Source organism: Microcaecilia unicolor, chromosome 8, assembly GCF_901765095.1.
Source record: "Microcaecilia unicolor chromosome 8, aMicUni1.1, whole genome shotgun sequence".
Classification (NCBI taxonomy): domain Eukaryota; kingdom Metazoa; phylum Chordata; class Amphibia; order Gymnophiona; family Siphonopidae; genus Microcaecilia; species Microcaecilia unicolor.
The window spans coordinates 185,365,980-185,383,040 of NC_044038.1; the positions used below are offsets into that span (position 1 = coordinate 185,365,980).

The following is a 17,061-nucleotide window of genomic DNA, read 5'->3' on the forward strand; positions in this document are numbered from 1 at the left end:
GTCGGCGTTGGTCCGCCATTGTTGCGGACCTCGGCACGCCACCTTCAATCTGCTGACATTGCTCCGCCCTCGACGTCATCACATTTGACGCGAGGGCAGGGCCCCAACACAGTGTTTTCGGTTGCTTCACCACCACGAGGCTTCGAACCGGAAGGAAGTGCCCAGAGGACCTGACAATGACGTCCGTGTCCTCAGAACGTTGAGGGTGAGTTTTATTATATAGGATGAGTGGCTCACTTCATATTACTAAAATCTAGACATTACCCAGAAACACTAGTAGGTATTAACTCCTATTCCAAAAAAAAAGCAGGCTTAGACTTCAACCAACCTTCCAGTTTTAGGCCTACTGGCTAAACTAACTGAGACAATTAGCAGAGAATCTGAATGAAAACAGTTTGAGTTCCACAGGCTTGGAGACCCTGTGGAGTAAAGGGTACCCTTGACATATCTGGTGGACTTGTCCAAAAGCCAAAGTCTTTTGGAAGAGTATTCAATTCCAGATAAATTGGATGACTGGGCTGCAGATTCCTTGGAATCCAGGAGACTTTTTATGAAATAAAAACATTCCTGGTCTCACTATTTCACAAACATCATTGGTTAGCTTACATGTGGCAAAATGACTGGCTGCTGCTTGGAAGAACAATGGGAACTTCTTCCTTACACAAATGGCGAGCTAAGCTTGCACGTATACCTTACGGAAAAATTAACAGCCTTGGAGGCATAACACCATGGGGAAATGGAAGAAAATCTGGGGGTCACTTTGGAATGTAAGTTTTCTGTAAACTACCTTGTAACAACCTAAACCTAGAGATTTGTGCTCTTACTTTGCTGGAAAAGATCATCCTTTCCTTTCCTCTTATGAGTTATTTTCTTTCTTTCTTTTTTCCTCCCTTTCTTTTGGTTTTATGGATTCTCTATTGAGAGCTTTACAAAACTTTAAAAAGTTATGCAGTTGGAGGATTCCTTTGCTTTAGAATGCTGCCTCATTGTATTGCACTAACCCAGGTTCTTGATTATAGTTGTTACACATGATATTCTAATGGTGTTGAATTTTTTTTATAAAACCTCCTTTTAACAGAACCCCCCCCCCCCCCCCAATTTGATGTCAGTCCTCAGTTTGGTTTTAGATCTTCGCTTTGCCATCTAATCTGCCAATGCTTATGCCGACTTCTATTTTCTTCATTTGGATCTCTACTCCATTTAAAAAAATTGATCTTGGTGGCTAAAATGATCTTGTGGCTATAGCAGACTCTTGCCTCATCTTTTACTAAGCCACTAGTCTTTTGGCTCTTCCTTCCATCTTTTTTAATGCATGGTGTACAACTGGTCTGGGCTTCCAAGATGTCATTTTTAAACAAAGTCTATTTCTGGTTTAAATCTTCCCCTTTGCAGCTGCTCCTTTAGTTTTTCCCTATTTTCCTTGTTTATCGCAGTCTAATTTTTAAAATTGAAATGCTAGTGCAGTACTTTTCCTTAGTGTCCTCCCTCCAATTATTAAGTTAACTTTGGACTGTGCTATACCAAGTGGCTCCAGCACTGTTACCTTTCATACCTAATTCTGCGTTCTATGTCAAAAGCAGGTCCCTCTCTCTTGGTTCCTGGAAACCCCAACCAACTACATATTTCCCACTCACCTCCCTCATTCCTGCAACTCCCTGTCAAGCACAGATTCAGAGTCTGTGAATGTTCTGCATATTCTATAACAGCCAGTCAGAGGCAGCACTTCATATCTCCTCTCCTCATCTCGTAACTCTCCTAAGCATCTCCCTTGTAACCTGTTCGTCCACCCAGCCTATAACACTCTCCCTACCTAGCCTATAACACACCTCTAACACCATCTCTTAGTTTAACCAATCTAGTGTCCAGACTCCTGAGACACTCACGCCCGGATGAGAGACCATGCTGACAATGATGGAGGTTGAGGTGCTGGAGCTCTGTACAAGCACAGTGACTAGGATTCCCACCACCAGGCCACGCCACAGGATTGGACAGGATGGCATTGTCCTGGGAAAATGTCCCCAGCCACCTTCCCTGCAAGCAAAAGGGAGAAAATGTCAGATAGAAATGTAGACTCCCTTTTCTCTGGAAGAGGAAGATAAACTTCAGGACTCCAAATGTCTCTCTAAATTTTGCTGGTCCATGTGTGCATGAAAAACATTCTCCCCCTAATTCCATATACAGAGCCCAAATTGTTCAGACAATTTAATTGCGTAACAAGCCAATTAACATTGATAATTAGGTGCTATCAATTATATATGCTAATTGGCAATAACTGGAATTAGCATGCATCTTTATAGTCGCTACTGTAAACGATGTGTACATAAATTTTCATGAGGATCCAAAAAGAAGGGTGGTGGCCATGGGAGGGGCATAGGCAGGTCAGGGATGTTTTTAGAATTTGCGCGCAGTGTTACAGAATGTGGGGGATCCACACCTAATTTACACCAGGGTTCAATTGGTGTAAATCCTCAGGGCCAAAATTGGGCGCAGATCCCGGCACTAAGCTCAGTTCTATAAACAAGTGCTCAACTTTGAGCGCCATTTATAGAATAGCATTTAGCGTACATTTTTTTTAGACTTGAGTCCTTCAGCCTTAACTCAATATCTGTGGTATAGCCTCTGTTTAAAATATATAAAGCCAGCAAAGTGTTGTGTGTGTACTCGCTAGGTGTGCTGCTCCTTTCTGACCCGTGTGTGTGTGCCAGCTTAGAGCGAACACTGCTGCCAACACATTCAAATATTGCATATGTCATCCACTATGGGGATAATCTTATAAAGCATTTTCCACCTATAAACCTGTTTTATACAGGGCAGAAGCACATGGAAATTGTGTGCTTATATTTCATGAACACAGTCATGTGTAATTTATAAAATACACGGGCGCATGTTGGCTCAGCTGGATATTCAATGCTGGTGCTCCGCAATTCAATATCTGGGTTAGATTCAGCCTGCGGCAGTCAGCAGCTTTAAAGCCTCTTACCGCTGGGGGGGGAGGAGGTTTCCCAGCAGCTTTAAAGACTCTTACCGCTGGGGGGGGGGGGGGGAAGGAGGTTTCCCAGCAGCTTTAAAGCTCTTACCACATTTTGTGCATGGGGGGGGGGGGGGGGAGTTATCAATGTGGTCTACTGTTAAGTCAGGTTTTTTTTTTAGCATAGGGTCTCATTACATAAAATGACTAGACGTTATCCAAAGAAGGCAATAAAAACAGTTTAATTCTGCGTTATAGAAAAACGCGTTACCTCCTGCCAGCTGAAATGCAGAACTTAGGACATCCAAGGAACAGATAAAAAGATAAAGAAATCCAAAGAGTAGAGGGATCTTCAAAAAAGAGCCACACAAGGCCAGATCTTCTCCCATCTTCCGGTCTCTGTGAAAGAGTGAGCAACAGGTACAGCAGTTTAAAATCCCACTGCCGCATCTAGAGCAAATTTCAGCACTAACTGTTGAAATATAGGTAAGAGGGAGTAAGAGAAGGTGTTGCTAACTCCTTAAATTGTGTGTGTAGTCCAGTCTCAGTGGGTTCACAGATACACATCTTTAATCACCAATAGAGATAGATGTAAGTAGAAGTGTACATTGCAAAAGGTGTTCGCCACTAAGACATGGGAGGGAGCATGGAGATGCCAGCATTAACTCACAATTTGTGTCTACAAAGTTAGCCGTCTAAGAGCTACATCATGAGTGTAACTTACAGTATGTGTTAAGTCATGCAAGGAAGTGGGAGTCCCACCCATGTGCTTACCTCCCTGATGTGCTACTTTATAGAAGAGCATGTTGTGCCGATAAAAGCATAAGCGCCCGTATCTTGGCACTTACCATGCACATGTATGTGTAACTGTAAGCATTGCAATTGTAGAATTTGCCAGTAGACGGACACCCTCTTAGGCATCATGGTTCTTGCAGTTGTCCTGGTGGTGTCACATCTGAGTTTGTTTGACCAATGTTTCAATCATCTAGCTGTGGATTCCTTAAGGGTGATACTGTATGGTGGGTCTGTATGATAGTTTTATATACTGGTTCAGATCCAGATTGTTTGATGTCTAATCAGCTTCCAATTTTCAAGAGATTAAATTGATAAGACAGAAACTAATGACTTTTGCCGCCTTCAAGAGTTTAAATGTGATTAGACAGAAATGAACCAACCTGGATGGACAACCCCCACACAACATTATCCTAAAGAAGGCCACAAGATGACTGAAACATCGGTCAAGTAAACTCAGACACGGCACCACCCGACAATTGCAAAAAGTAGATTGATGCACACATTGAGAGGAAAGGCTGCCTTTTACGGGAACCAATTGCCTGTTACATAACGGTGAATGTTAATTATCTGGGTTATGCTTTAACTCCTACCCTTACTCACTGTTCAGTAAGCATGTTTTATCATTCCCACCTTAGTAATTTCCTTATCCCTTATTGTCCTGTTTGTGTCTTAATTAGATTGTAATCTCTGTCGAGCAGGGACTGTCTTTTATGTTCAAGTGTAAAACGCTGCGTACATCTACTAGCACTATAGAAATGATAAGTAGTAGTAGTCTTTGGGATTCTGGAATCTTGCTACTCATTGGAATTCTGCACAGAATGTTGCTACTCTTTGGGATTCTGCATGGAATCTTGCTACTCTTTGTCCTTATCCCTTATTTGTCCTGTTTGGCCTGTCCTAATTAGATGGTAAGCTCTGTCGAGCAGGGACTGTTCTTTTCATGTTCAAGTGTAAAACGCTGCGTACATCTACTAGCACTATAGAAATTATAAGTAGTAGTAGTCTTGGGAATTCTGGAATCTTGCTACTCTTTGGGATTCCGGAATCTTGCTACTTTGTCCTTATCCCCTTATTTGTCCTAATTAGATTGTAATCTCTGTCAAGCAGGGTCTGTATCTTACATATCAAGTGCACACAGTGCTGCCCCTGGGTCTCTGTGTCAGAAGGGGCCTCAAGCCTGCCCAAAACTGATGGCAGCACAGTCTGCTGACAGACTTTGGGGTCCCCTTGCAACGTCTGCCCTGGGGTCCCAGCATGTCTAACAGCAGCTCTGAATGAGTGTCCACATTGTGTAATGGGCTGCTGGTTGACAAGGTAAGGATTGTGGCTTTTTCTTTACAAGAGACCAAACCAGCAGGTAAAATGTGTCCAGACAGAGTGAGACAGTCACTGCAGACAAGAGATCATGTAGCCAACCTAGAAAGCATAAGTCTAAAAGAGCAAACACTCTCTGTTCTGCATCTGCATTTGGCCCCTCAGCTATATGGTATTTTAGAAATGCATTAGTTATCATAGCAATGTTATTTGAATGTTCTAATTGTGTGCTTATTAGATATTTCATCACTATTATGATAACATTGTATTATATCTCTGTTATTTGAATTTCAGTGCTGTTAAATGTGTATATTTTTGATCCCGTAGTCTTATTATTAGCTTTCAATTTACTGTTTTCAAGTTTTCATCTTTCATTGTATTTGTGTTTATACTTGTTCATTTTACTATTGTTATGCTGTTAACAAAATTGTAAGTTTGATGTTAAACTGTACCTACTGTACACCGCCTTGGGTGAATCTCTTCATAAAGGTGGTTTATAAATCCCAATAAATAATTAAACCTTCATGTGTATGGGAGGAAGCTCTGAATATGAGGACAATTTTTACACACAGCAGAGTTTCCCGGGCCTTCTGTTTTATTCACCTGGTTTCTGCAGATCTTCCAGGACAAGTTTAGGGTTCTGCCATGGCATTGTGGGAAAACCTTCCAACTCAAATCTTTCCATTGTATCTGAAATCTTCTTCAGTGATCCAAGATGCAACTGGGCCACTGCTCTCACTGCTGGTAAGGGGAAGGCTTTGGCTGCAGTTATGTCATGCATACCTACAGAAAGATAGAGATTCCCAAAGTTTACCAATCCAATTTAACAAATTATTTATTTATTTTTTGACTCACCTATATAACATTTCAAAGTGTTGCATAAAGGAACATCATATTGACCAAGAGGGTCCCTTCTCTAATTAGAGGGGTGATCTATTCTGGGGAAGTAGGCTCAATAGTAGTGGTTCCTTAGCATTTGAAGGAAAGTATAAAATCTGTGGGTAGGATGTTTCCTAGGGTCCAGAAAAAAAAATAGAAGTGGTGGATTTCCCACTCTGGGGCCTAATTGGTCCTAGGCTTCCTACTCAAGGGGCTAAGAAGCAGAAGGAGGGACTCTAGAGGTTCTCAATCTGGTCCTCAGAAACAGGATGAGAGTAAAACTGTTGCTAGCTTACAGTCCTGATGGGGAAAGGATTGAAGCTAGGAAGTAGTAGAACTGGTGAGCGCTGGAGACCTACATGAGGTAGGAGGTGGGACCCAAGTCCCTTGCGAAAATCCTGACCTGTCTAGTCCTATAGGTGAAGCAACTAGCCACAAAGAGCCATAATGACAGAGAGGAGAGAAAGGAATATTCAGAGCACTGAATGAGAAGAGAAAGGTGAGAGAGGAATTGGAGACCTTGATATATCCTATGCCCTAAAGACCAACTAATCAGCACCCAAGAAAAGATCTAGGTATCATCGTGAACAATATAAGTACATAAGTACATAAGTAGTGCCATACTGGGAAAGACCAAAGGTCCATCTAGCCCAGCATCCTGTCACCGACAGTGGCCAATCCAGGTCAAGGGCACCTGGCACGCTCCCCAAACGTAAAAACATTCCAGACAAGTTATACCTAAAAATGCGGAATTTTTCCAAGTCCATTTAATAGCGGTCTATGGACTTGTCCTTTAGGAATCTATCTAACCCCTTTTTAAACTCCGTCAAGCTAACCGCCCGTACCACGTTCTCCGCAACGAATTCCAGAGTCTAATTACACGTTGGGTGAAGAAAAATTTTCTGATTCGTTTTAAATTTACCACACTGTAGCTTCAACTCATGCCCTCTAGTCCTAGTATTTTTGGATAGCGTGAACAGTCGCTTCACATTCTGCCCAGTGTATAGGCAACAGCTAAAAAAAAGCAAACAATGCTAGGAATTATTAGGAAAGCATGAAAAATAAGACAAAATATTATAATGCCTCTCTATCATCCATGGTGCACCTCACCTTGAGTATTATATGCACTGTGCAATTCTGGTCACCCTATCTCAAAAATGATATAGCTGAATTAGAAAAGGTTCAAAGAAGAGCGACCAAAATGATTAAGGGGATGAAACTCCTCTCATTTGAGAAAAGGCTTAAGCAGTTGGAGGTTTTCAGCTTGGAAAACAGACGGCTGAGGGGAGCATATGATTGAGGACCACAAAATCCTGAGTGGTGAAGAATGTGCAAACATGAAAATGTTTGTACTTTTTCAAAACGTACAAAGACTAGGGGACACTCATTGATGTTACATGGAAATACTTTTAGAATGAATAGGAAGAAATAATTTTTTCACTCAATGAATAGTTAAGCTCTGGAACTCATTTTTGGAGAATGCGATAACAGCAGTTAGCATATGTGGGTTTAAAACAAGGTTTGAACAAGTTCCTGGGGGAAAAGTCCATAGTCTGCTATTGAGAGCGACATGGGTGAAACTTTGCCCCTGGAATTGGTAGCATGGAATCTTGCTACTATTTGGGATTCTGCCAGGTACTTGTAACCTGGATTGTCCACTGTTGGAAGCAGGATACTGGGCTAGATGGACTATAGGTCTGAACCACACGACTATTCTTAACTATTACCCAGAGTACATAGTCCTGGGAGTTAAAGTCCTGGGAGTGAAGAAGGCACTTAGTCATTCTGATGTGCCTGCTCAGAGACTTAATTCTGGTTTCATACCCAGCCATCAGAAGACTTTTATCCTGGTATATGTGCTTGGGGTAGGATTTGGAGTAGACTACACAGTTTTGCAAAAGGTACTACAGATTTGTTGTCACCCTCAGTCTTCACCAGAGAGGTCTGTTACATATATGTTGGGTGGTACATAAGATTAATAACAAATTGAAAAGATCCACATACCACTGGAGTCTGAATAACAGCCAGGCTGTGCCCTCTGAGTAACTCTGCTAATTTGTCTTCCTTCTTCTCCTAATTGTATGTTGCTCATGGAAGGAACAGGCAGCCTGTCCACATAGGAAAACATAGCTCCACAGTTCTAATGGGGCAAACCAACACATCTTATTGACAAAACTGCTTAAGGGGCCTTAGTGAACTTCACCCTTCTGCTCCCCTCAGCTGGGCACCCCTGAGATTTTCATATTAAATTCAACATTCATGATTGCCTCACCACACCCTTCGCAGAGTGATCTTGTAAAATATATTTATTGGGATTTATTAACTGCCTTTATGAAGAGATTCACAACTGGCACAACTGGACACAATCATACTTTTAAATAGTAAACTTTACTTTTGCTTGTTGTGTGTACATATGATGAGGACTATTTGTTTTAAATGTGTCACTATGTAACTTCATGCAATGTACCCTAGTCTTTGTACTTTTTGAAAGAGTAAACAATCAGGTCACATTTACCTGTTCCACAGCATTCAGGATTTTATAGACCTTGATTCTCCCCTTAGCCATCTTTTCTCCAAGTTGAAGAGCCCTAACCTCTTTAGTCTTTCCTCATATGAGTCCTTCCAACTATTAATCATGTTGGTCACTCTTCTCTTTACCTTTTCCAATTCCACTGTATCTTTTTGCAGATGTGATACCACAATTGCACACAATACTCAAGGTGCAGTCTCACAATAGAGTGTTATGCAGACTTTAAGATATTCCTTAATTCTCTATTCTTTTCCTAAGAATTCCTAACATTGTTTTCTTTTTTGGCCACCACCACTGCACACCGAGCAGAAGATTTTAATATATTACTCACAATGACCCCTAAATCATTTTCCTTGGTGGCAAATCCTAATGTGGAACCTAGCATTTCATAGCTATAATTTGGGTTCTTCTTCTCAATGTGCATCACTAGCACTTGTCCACATTCAGTTTCATTTACCATTTGGATACAAAGTTTTCCAGCCTTCCAAACTCCTCCTGTAATTTCACATAGTCCAGAGGTGATTTCAAAATTTTGAATAGTTTTGTGTTATCTGCAAATTTGATCATCTCACTCCAGATAATTTATAAATATGTTAGAAAGCACTTGTCCCAGTACAGATCGTTGTAGCACTCCACTATTCACCTTTCTACATTATACATTTGACTTTTCTCTGTTTTCTATCTTTTAATCAAGCAAAGTTAGTGGGGATCAGCTCCGTCATCATATCCTTTCATTGGATCAACTGCATCATCAGGACCTTTTCATGAACAAACTACACCCAATTGTTTCATACAGAGAGGCCAAGTCCAATATGTGTCTTCCATTTACACAAGGAGCTTTGGGAGTTAGAGAACTCAGATTACTATGGCCAGGTGGGGAATAGCTGGGAAATGGATGGACCCAGAACTTGGGAAAGGGAAAAGGGAATAGGACTTAATATACCACCTTTCTGTGGTTTTTCCAACTACATTCAAAGTGGTTTACATTATATACAGGTACTTATTTGTACCTGGAACAATGGAGGGTTAAGTGACTTGCCCAGAGTCACAAGGAGCTGCAGTGGGAATTGAAGCCAGTTCCCCTGGATCAAAGTCTGCTGCACTAACCACTAGGCTACTCCTCCACTCCCAAAGAGTCAAAGACCAGATAAATATGCAGCAGCTATTCACTAGGGGTCCCACAGGTAATCACAACTATAGTATATAGAGAAACGCAATACAACCTTTTACATCAAACATACTTTTCTCAGTAGAGGCCTTTCAAGTCTAGTCAGGCTGAGACAGATCAATGTCAGACGTGTAAACAATGACGCATCAGGTATGGGGATCTGAAGGGATCCCAAAAGAGTTTCCAAATAACAGCCAATGTTCCTCCAGAATTGTTGGATCCCAACAATTCTGGAGGAACATTGGCTATTATTTGGAGACTCTTTTGGGATAAAATTTCCGGGGAAGTCTGGGAAGAGGTGGTGCATTCTAGATATTTCAAAAGACATATTGATGAAGGGAAAACTAGCTAAACTCTCAGTGAGGAAGGCTAATCTGGTGGCAAAGAAGGTGATCCTGGGAGACTGGAATTCAGGGGACGCGCCTTCTTATCGGCAATGGTGTTATACTCTACATCAGGGGATCCTAAACTTGTCCTGGGGGAACCTCAGCCAGTTAGGCTTTTAGGATATCCACAATGAATATGCATGAGATAGATTTGCATACCATGGAGGCAGTATATGCAAATCAATATCATCAATATATATTATAGATATCCTGAAAACCTGACTGGCTGGGACAGGTGTGGGAATCACTGCTTACATAATCTGATCCTGGGAGTCTGGAAGAGGATCCTTAGCTGTGAGGGAGTGAGAGGTAATAAACATTGAGGTGAAGAAATACAATACTGATTTTGCTGCTATATTTGCTGTAGTTGCCCTGATTCCAGCTGCAAGGTGTGCATTGCAGTTTCAAAATAACGTTTAGCTTTGTTACTTTACGTTTATAATTTATATTTAATATATTTATATAAAAAAGTGCATTTTAGGTGCAATATTTTGACCTAATTTTCCCTTTTCAATACTTGTTATTTATATATTTATAGAAAGAGAGAGAGAGAGAGGCCCTCAGTTCTGCTTCTAAATATTGCTCAGCAGAACCTCTCTAATGACTCCATTAGTATGAGGGGAAACAAGTTAAGTTGAGGAGAATATTAAGAAAAATAGGGAGGAAAAAAAGTTAAGTTTGAGGAGAATATTAAGAAAAAAAGGGAGGAAAGAATTTAAGTTTGAGGAGAATATTAAGAAAAAAAAGGGAGGAAAGAAGTTAAATTTGATGAGAGTAGACAAGGTTGAAGAGGTGTTTTTACAGCTGATCTGAATTTGCATAAGTGGATTCAGATCTGATGTGAGCAGGTACGGAGTTCCAAAGTTTAGAACCAGCATAGCTTATGACAGTGGCATGAGTGATGTCCAAGTGAACCACAGAGGGAGAGAGAAGCTGAAGAGGGCCAGGTGTGATCGAGCAAAGGGAATGAGACAGGATATAGGGAATAAGGAGACAGGACAGGTAATCCGGGGCTGAACGAATACAGGACTGAAAACAAAAACAACCTATTAAATAAAGATTGTTAAGCGTTTGAACTACTCCTGACTATACCACACTTTCTTGCATCATCCAAGTTTAAGTAATCCATTTGGGTCAGAACTGTAGCTTCTGGCTTGGACTGACATATTGGCTGAGGAGAGTTCTGAGTGAGTGAAGTTATTGTGTCTTCACCTCCCAGTTTTTTGTTTGCCCCAGGCCTGAGCTCTGTACATATTCTTAAATTTGCTAAAAGAAACGGCCCTGATGTTCACCAGGCAAATTAGCTATGATTGCGCAGAATTTGATAACCTTGCTGCAGAATCTTGAAAAATCTGCCACATGTAACTGGGGGCTGTGCATATGGTGCCACTGGTAACTATGTGGGAGCAAGTCTTTCACAATGTGCTTACTTCCTCAAGAGTGAAAAGAGTAACTCAGAGTCAGAAAAGGGTCAGAGGGAAAGTGAATGTATACTTTCTGCTCTCCTTGGAAGCTGACTTAAGCACTTTTTATCTGCACAGGCACCTAATCTTCAAGCACAAACAGCACGGATACCGTGTTCACAGATCAGATGGTATGTGCAGGCTGCAAAATACTTGTGTCTATTACTTTACAGAATGTGTACTCCAGACTTATATAAACACATGGATCTGTCACAGGATTTGCTCACTCTGCTCTGCAAATTGTCCATCTGCTGATTTACTTATAATTTACATACAAATATATGGAGCAAGAGCTTTTCAAATGTCACAGAAATGATCACATCAATATACACACAATTAGAAATGGTTTAAAATTACACTTTAGTTTACCTTAAGTTTTATGGGCTTCTCTGGTCAGCTTCATGTATGTTGTTGTTAAATTGTAAAGAGGGTCAGAGGGGAGCTTTATATCCAGAACCGGCGGGCAAAGTCTGAGTTCCCTCTTCCATCCAGCCTTCATCCCCAAATTCCTCATAGTTAATCTGTAATGCTGGCTCCTCTCCCTGGAGGAACTGCCAATGACAGGCGAGAAGAGCCTTAGGGTCTTAGCCACGCCCAAATTACTCATATCACTCAAAGCCACCAGGACTTTTCCATCACTGATTTTATATCTTTGAAGCTTTGCACACACTTTCATTAGATTACACAGAGAACTGATCAGCACATTGAACAGCACATTTACTGGGCTCATGTTACACACAGATCAGTACATTTACTGGACTCACTTTACACACAAAGTAACACAGATCAGTACATTTACTGGACTCACTTTACACACAAAGTAACACTTTTACTGACTCACTTTACACAAAGCGAAACACATTTACTGGGCTCACCTTACATATAGAGAGGCATGTTTACTTGACTCATTTTCCACACCAATGCTTTTTTGGTTTTGTTTCCTTTGGGCTCCATATCAATTGGAATCAGCTTCTGTTGGGCTATGGATCCATGAGCTTTCATTCTCCCCTTCCCCCATCCATTCTTATACATCCTTCTCAACTCATTCAAGCCATTGCAGTGACAGGCCTTAATCAGAAGGGTGAAACTAAGTCCCAATCACTCACAATCTGGGGAAGACTTCCATACTCCCTCCTTCAAACACACACGTTCCAGTCTACCTTCTCCCACCCTCCTGACTTATTTTCTTCCTTCTTCTCCCTACATTCTCCTTCCTCTTATTCAACTTTCCTCTCTCCTCTTTCCCTCCCACTACCCTCATTTCTGCTCCACAGTCTCACCTCAGCCACTGTACCACTTAGATGCTCCTGTGTCACACCCTCTTTGACTGTTTGGCTTTTGGGGTATACAACCCATGAAGCTGTTCAGATGTCATAGAGAAGGAGGTGCCTACTTTTACCTCTTCCCTCTTCATGATCTAGGATGAACACAGTGGTGAGCAGTGCTTTCTACCTGTGACTGACTGTCTGCTTCATCATCTGCTGTGCTAACCTGGCAAGTCTAGTGAGACTAGTAGGAGACCTACGTCGGTCAAAGTTTATAGTGAAGGTGTAAGAGGATCAAAGAGTTGTCCCAGGAGCAGCAGTAGGATCTGAACCCTGTTTTCCCTGGGTTCTCAGCCTGCTGTTTTAACTACTGGACCACTGTATAAAATAATTTAACAGAACTCCCTAATTTTACTTGATGCATAATGCGTATAACTCTGCTCCCCTCACTCTTTCCATCCCTCCTGCTCTCAATTTCCAGGATAGAACATGGAGGGGCATAATCGAACGCAAACGCCTATCTCCATGGGCATAGTTATCTCCAAGAACGGGTCCATGAAGGGGCGGGCCAAACCGTATTTTCGAAAAAAATGGACGTTTTTGAGCTGGGCGTTTGTTTTTTTTAGCGATAATGGAACTAAAAACGCCCAGCTCAAAACGTCCTAATCTGAGCCATTTGGTCGTGGGAGGGGCCATGATTCGTAGTACACTGGCCCCCCTGATATGCCAGGTCACCAACTGGGCACTCTAGGTCAGTGCAGTGGACTTCAGAAAAAGCTCCCACATGCATAGCTCCCTTACCACGGGTGCTGAGCTCCCAACCCCCCTCCCCCAAAACCCACTACCCACAAATGTACAACACTACCATAGCTCTTAGGGGTGAAGGGGGCACCTACATGTGGGTACAGTGGGTTTTGGAGGCCTCCCATTTACTAGCACAAGTGTTACAGGTGGGGGGGATGGGCCTGGGGCCACCAGGCTGAAGTGCACTGCGGTACCCACTAAAAGTGCTCCAGGGACCTGCATACACGCAGGCCTCTAGGACTTGTTGCTGCTGTATAACATTGGCACACCAGTTGACACCTGAAGACTAATCTCTCCGAAAACGTCCTTTATTGGAATAACCGCGTTTACTCACAGTTAACTGCAGATCAGAGGTTGTGCCCCACTGGCAACGAGTCTCCCTGGTACTGAGATTAGCAGTAGGTCAGAGCTGGCAGAATGCTGTACAATGCCCTCTTTCAGCCACATTCAAGGTAAGAACTAAGTTCTCTAACGTGGCTAACACAGGAAAGGGAACTAAAACTGGCTTACAAAAATGGCCACTACCGCATGGACTACAACAGGAAACACAACAGGGCACACTCTGACCCAGTAGGCAGGGGGAAAAGCACCATGGGAGAAGAGCCTACCAACTACCAACATCGTGAGACTGTAACACAAGCTAATGAAATCATGGAGCCCAATACCCTACACCCACCACAATGCAATGCTGATGTGACCCTGTACTGCACCCGAGAGCCACATCTGACCCAGGGAAAGGCTGTGACAGGATCGAACACATTCTGCTGTCATGGAGGTGGATACGGCATTTGAGGCTGGCATACAGGCTGGAAAAAAAAGTTTTTAAAGTGGGGGTTTTTTTGGTGGGAGAGGGTTAGTGACCACTGGGGGAGTCCAGGAAGGTCATCCCCGATTCCCTCCAGTGGTCATCTGGGCAGTTGGGGCACTTTTTTGGGACTTGTTCATGAGAAAAAAGGGTCCAAAAAAAGTGACCCAAAATCGCGGTCAAAACGCCTTTTTTTTTTTTTATTATCAGCTAAAGACGCCCATCTCTCCTCAGCTGATAACCACACCCCAGTCCCGCCTCCACCACGCCTCCGACACGCCCCATCAACTTTATTCGTTTCTGCGACGGAGTGCAGTTGGAAACACCCAAAATCGGCTTTCGATTATACCGATTTGGGCGCCTTTGCGAGAAAAATGCCCATCTCCCGATTTGGGTCGAAATATAGGCGTTTTTCTTTTTCGATTATAAGCAGGATAGTAAAATACATAGAGGGGCATAATCGAACGTCGCCAGCAAAATAGGTCGCGGGCGATCTATTTTGGCAACGGCGCAACAGCTGGCCGGAACCGTATTTTCAAAAAAGATGGCCGGCCATCTTTTTTTTACAATGATATGGTTTAGCCCAGCCAAATGCCAGAGTTCGCCGGGTTTGAGATCGCCAGTTTTGTTTTTCAGCGATAATGGAAAAAAATGCCGGCCATCTCAAACTCAGCGAAATCCAAGGCATTTGGTCATGGGAGGAGCCAGCATTTGTACTGCACTGGTCCCCCTGACATGCCAGGACACCAACCGGGCACCCTAGGGGGCACGCCTAAAAATTAAAAAATATATACAAATAGCTCCCAGGTCCATAGCTCCCTTACCTTGGGTGCTGAGCCCCCCAAATCCCCCCCAAACCCACTACCCACAACTCTACACCATTACCATATCCCTTATGGGTGAAGGGGGGCACCTACATGTGGGTACAGTCGGTTGGGGGGGTTTGGAGGGCTCAACACTTAGCACCACATGTGTTACAGGTAGGGAGGGGGATGGACCTGGGTCTGCCTGCCTGAAGTGCACTGCACCCATTAAAACTGCTTCAGGGACTTGCATACTGCTGTCAGGGAGCTGGGTATGACATTTGAGGCTGGCATACAGGCTGGAAAAAAAGTGTGTTATTTAATTTTTTTAGTGTGGGAGGGGGTTGGTGGCCACTGGGGGAGTATGGGGAGGTCATCCCCCATTCCCTCCGGTGGTCATCTGGTCAATTAGGGCACCTTTTTGAGGCTTGGTCGTGAAAATTAAAGGACCAAGTAAACCCGGCGAAATACTGATGAACGCCGCTTTTCTTTTTTCCATTATCCGCAAAAAGCCGGCCATCTGGTAGCCACACCCATTGCCCGCCCTGTCCCGCCTTCGCCGCCGACACGCCCCCTTGAACTTTCGCCGGCGCGGCGATGGTGTCAAAAATGCTGCTTTCGATTATACCGATTTCGCCGCTTTTGCGAGATTGCCAGCCATCTCTCGATTTATGTTGGAAGATCGCCGGCGATCACTTAGAAAATAAGCCTGATAGTAACATAGTAGATGACGGCAGAAAAAGACCTTCACGGTCCATCCGGTCTGCCCAACAAGATAAACTCATATGTGCTACTTTTGTGTATACCTGACCTTGATTTGTTTCTCTCTACTCAACCGGAAGAAAAAACATATAGACTACCCAAGTCCTCAAATATAAATATTCCACCAAAAAATACTTGGGAAAAATTAAACTAAATAACCATTCATACATATAATCATTAATATAATTATTTAAATTTTAGATTGTGCTCAGTCCATATCCATTACACCCATAGCGTTCCCAGGGAAAGCATGTAGTAGTGTTTAGATGGAACCATCATAGCACATCCTATGTTCCACCTCCTCAAAATGTATGCGCACACACCTACTGTTACTTGTATTGCAACTTGCAGTTGATGATGTTTCAAATTTTTAAGACAGATCTCATTAAATCAAATATACATTAACAGTTAATTCTTATTATACCCCACAACAAATAACTGCAGTTATAATATGAATCATAATCTTAAGTAACACTCACTTATAAATCACATACAGCTTATAGTACCACTAAATTCTACACATACCACAAATGCATACTCAAAAAACCTGAATATGTAAAAACGAAAAGCAAAAAAATAACTTCCCTGAGGAACCCAGTGTGCTGGTGCAGGTGATTTAAAATTTCATCAAAAGTTCATTCGTGCTCTTCAACACCATCTCACTTCTCCCTTTAACTCAAGCTGAGTTTCGAGTATCTCCTCAGAAAGGGAACTACAAACATAAATTTACATTAATAATCTAAACATTATTTTCACCCTATACTAGAATATAATTAAATATTTATACAGCTTCAATTTCAAAACTTAAATTCAATTACTCACATAAATCCAATTCATTGTTACCATCAATGTCAGGTACTATCCCTGAGCAGGTAGTGTCTGGAACCCTCCTTACTCTCCAAACCAAACAGCTGCAGGGTTGCCAGGTAGAAATTTTTTTTCCAGCCCAATCCGGGCCAGAAACCAGCCCAAAACCCGCCCAAACACAAACCCCGCCCCTGACACCCCCACCCCCGCCCCCGCCGTCACCGGCCCCGCCTCCCACGTCATCGGGCCCGCCTCCCCGTCATCAGCCCCGCCTCCCACGTCATCGGGCCCGCCTCCCCGTCATCGGCCCCG

General features: G+C 42.7%; 2 protein-coding genes across 2 annotated transcripts in view; both read right to left on the reverse strand.

The window, feature by feature from the left end:
* The window catches only part of SLC34A1 (solute carrier family 34 member 1), a 37,093-nt gene extending 25,100 nt beyond the window's left edge, over positions 1-11,993 (reverse strand). The window contains 6 exon segments of the mRNA XM_030211368.1: positions 1,886-1,973; positions 1,975-2,007; positions 2,009-2,031; positions 3,240-3,367; positions 5,681-5,860; positions 11,873-11,993. Coding sequence (XP_030067228.1) covers positions 1,886-1,973; positions 1,975-2,007; positions 2,009-2,031; positions 3,240-3,357 — 262 coding nt within the window. The 5' untranslated portion in view covers positions 3,358-3,367; positions 5,681-5,860; positions 11,873-11,993.
* The window catches only part of RGS14 (regulator of G protein signaling 14), a 121,123-nt gene continuing 109,734 nt past the window's right edge, over positions 5,673-17,061 (reverse strand). The window contains 1 exon segment of the mRNA XM_030213438.1: positions 5,673-5,860. Coding sequence (XP_030069298.1) covers positions 5,673-5,860 — 188 coding nt within the window.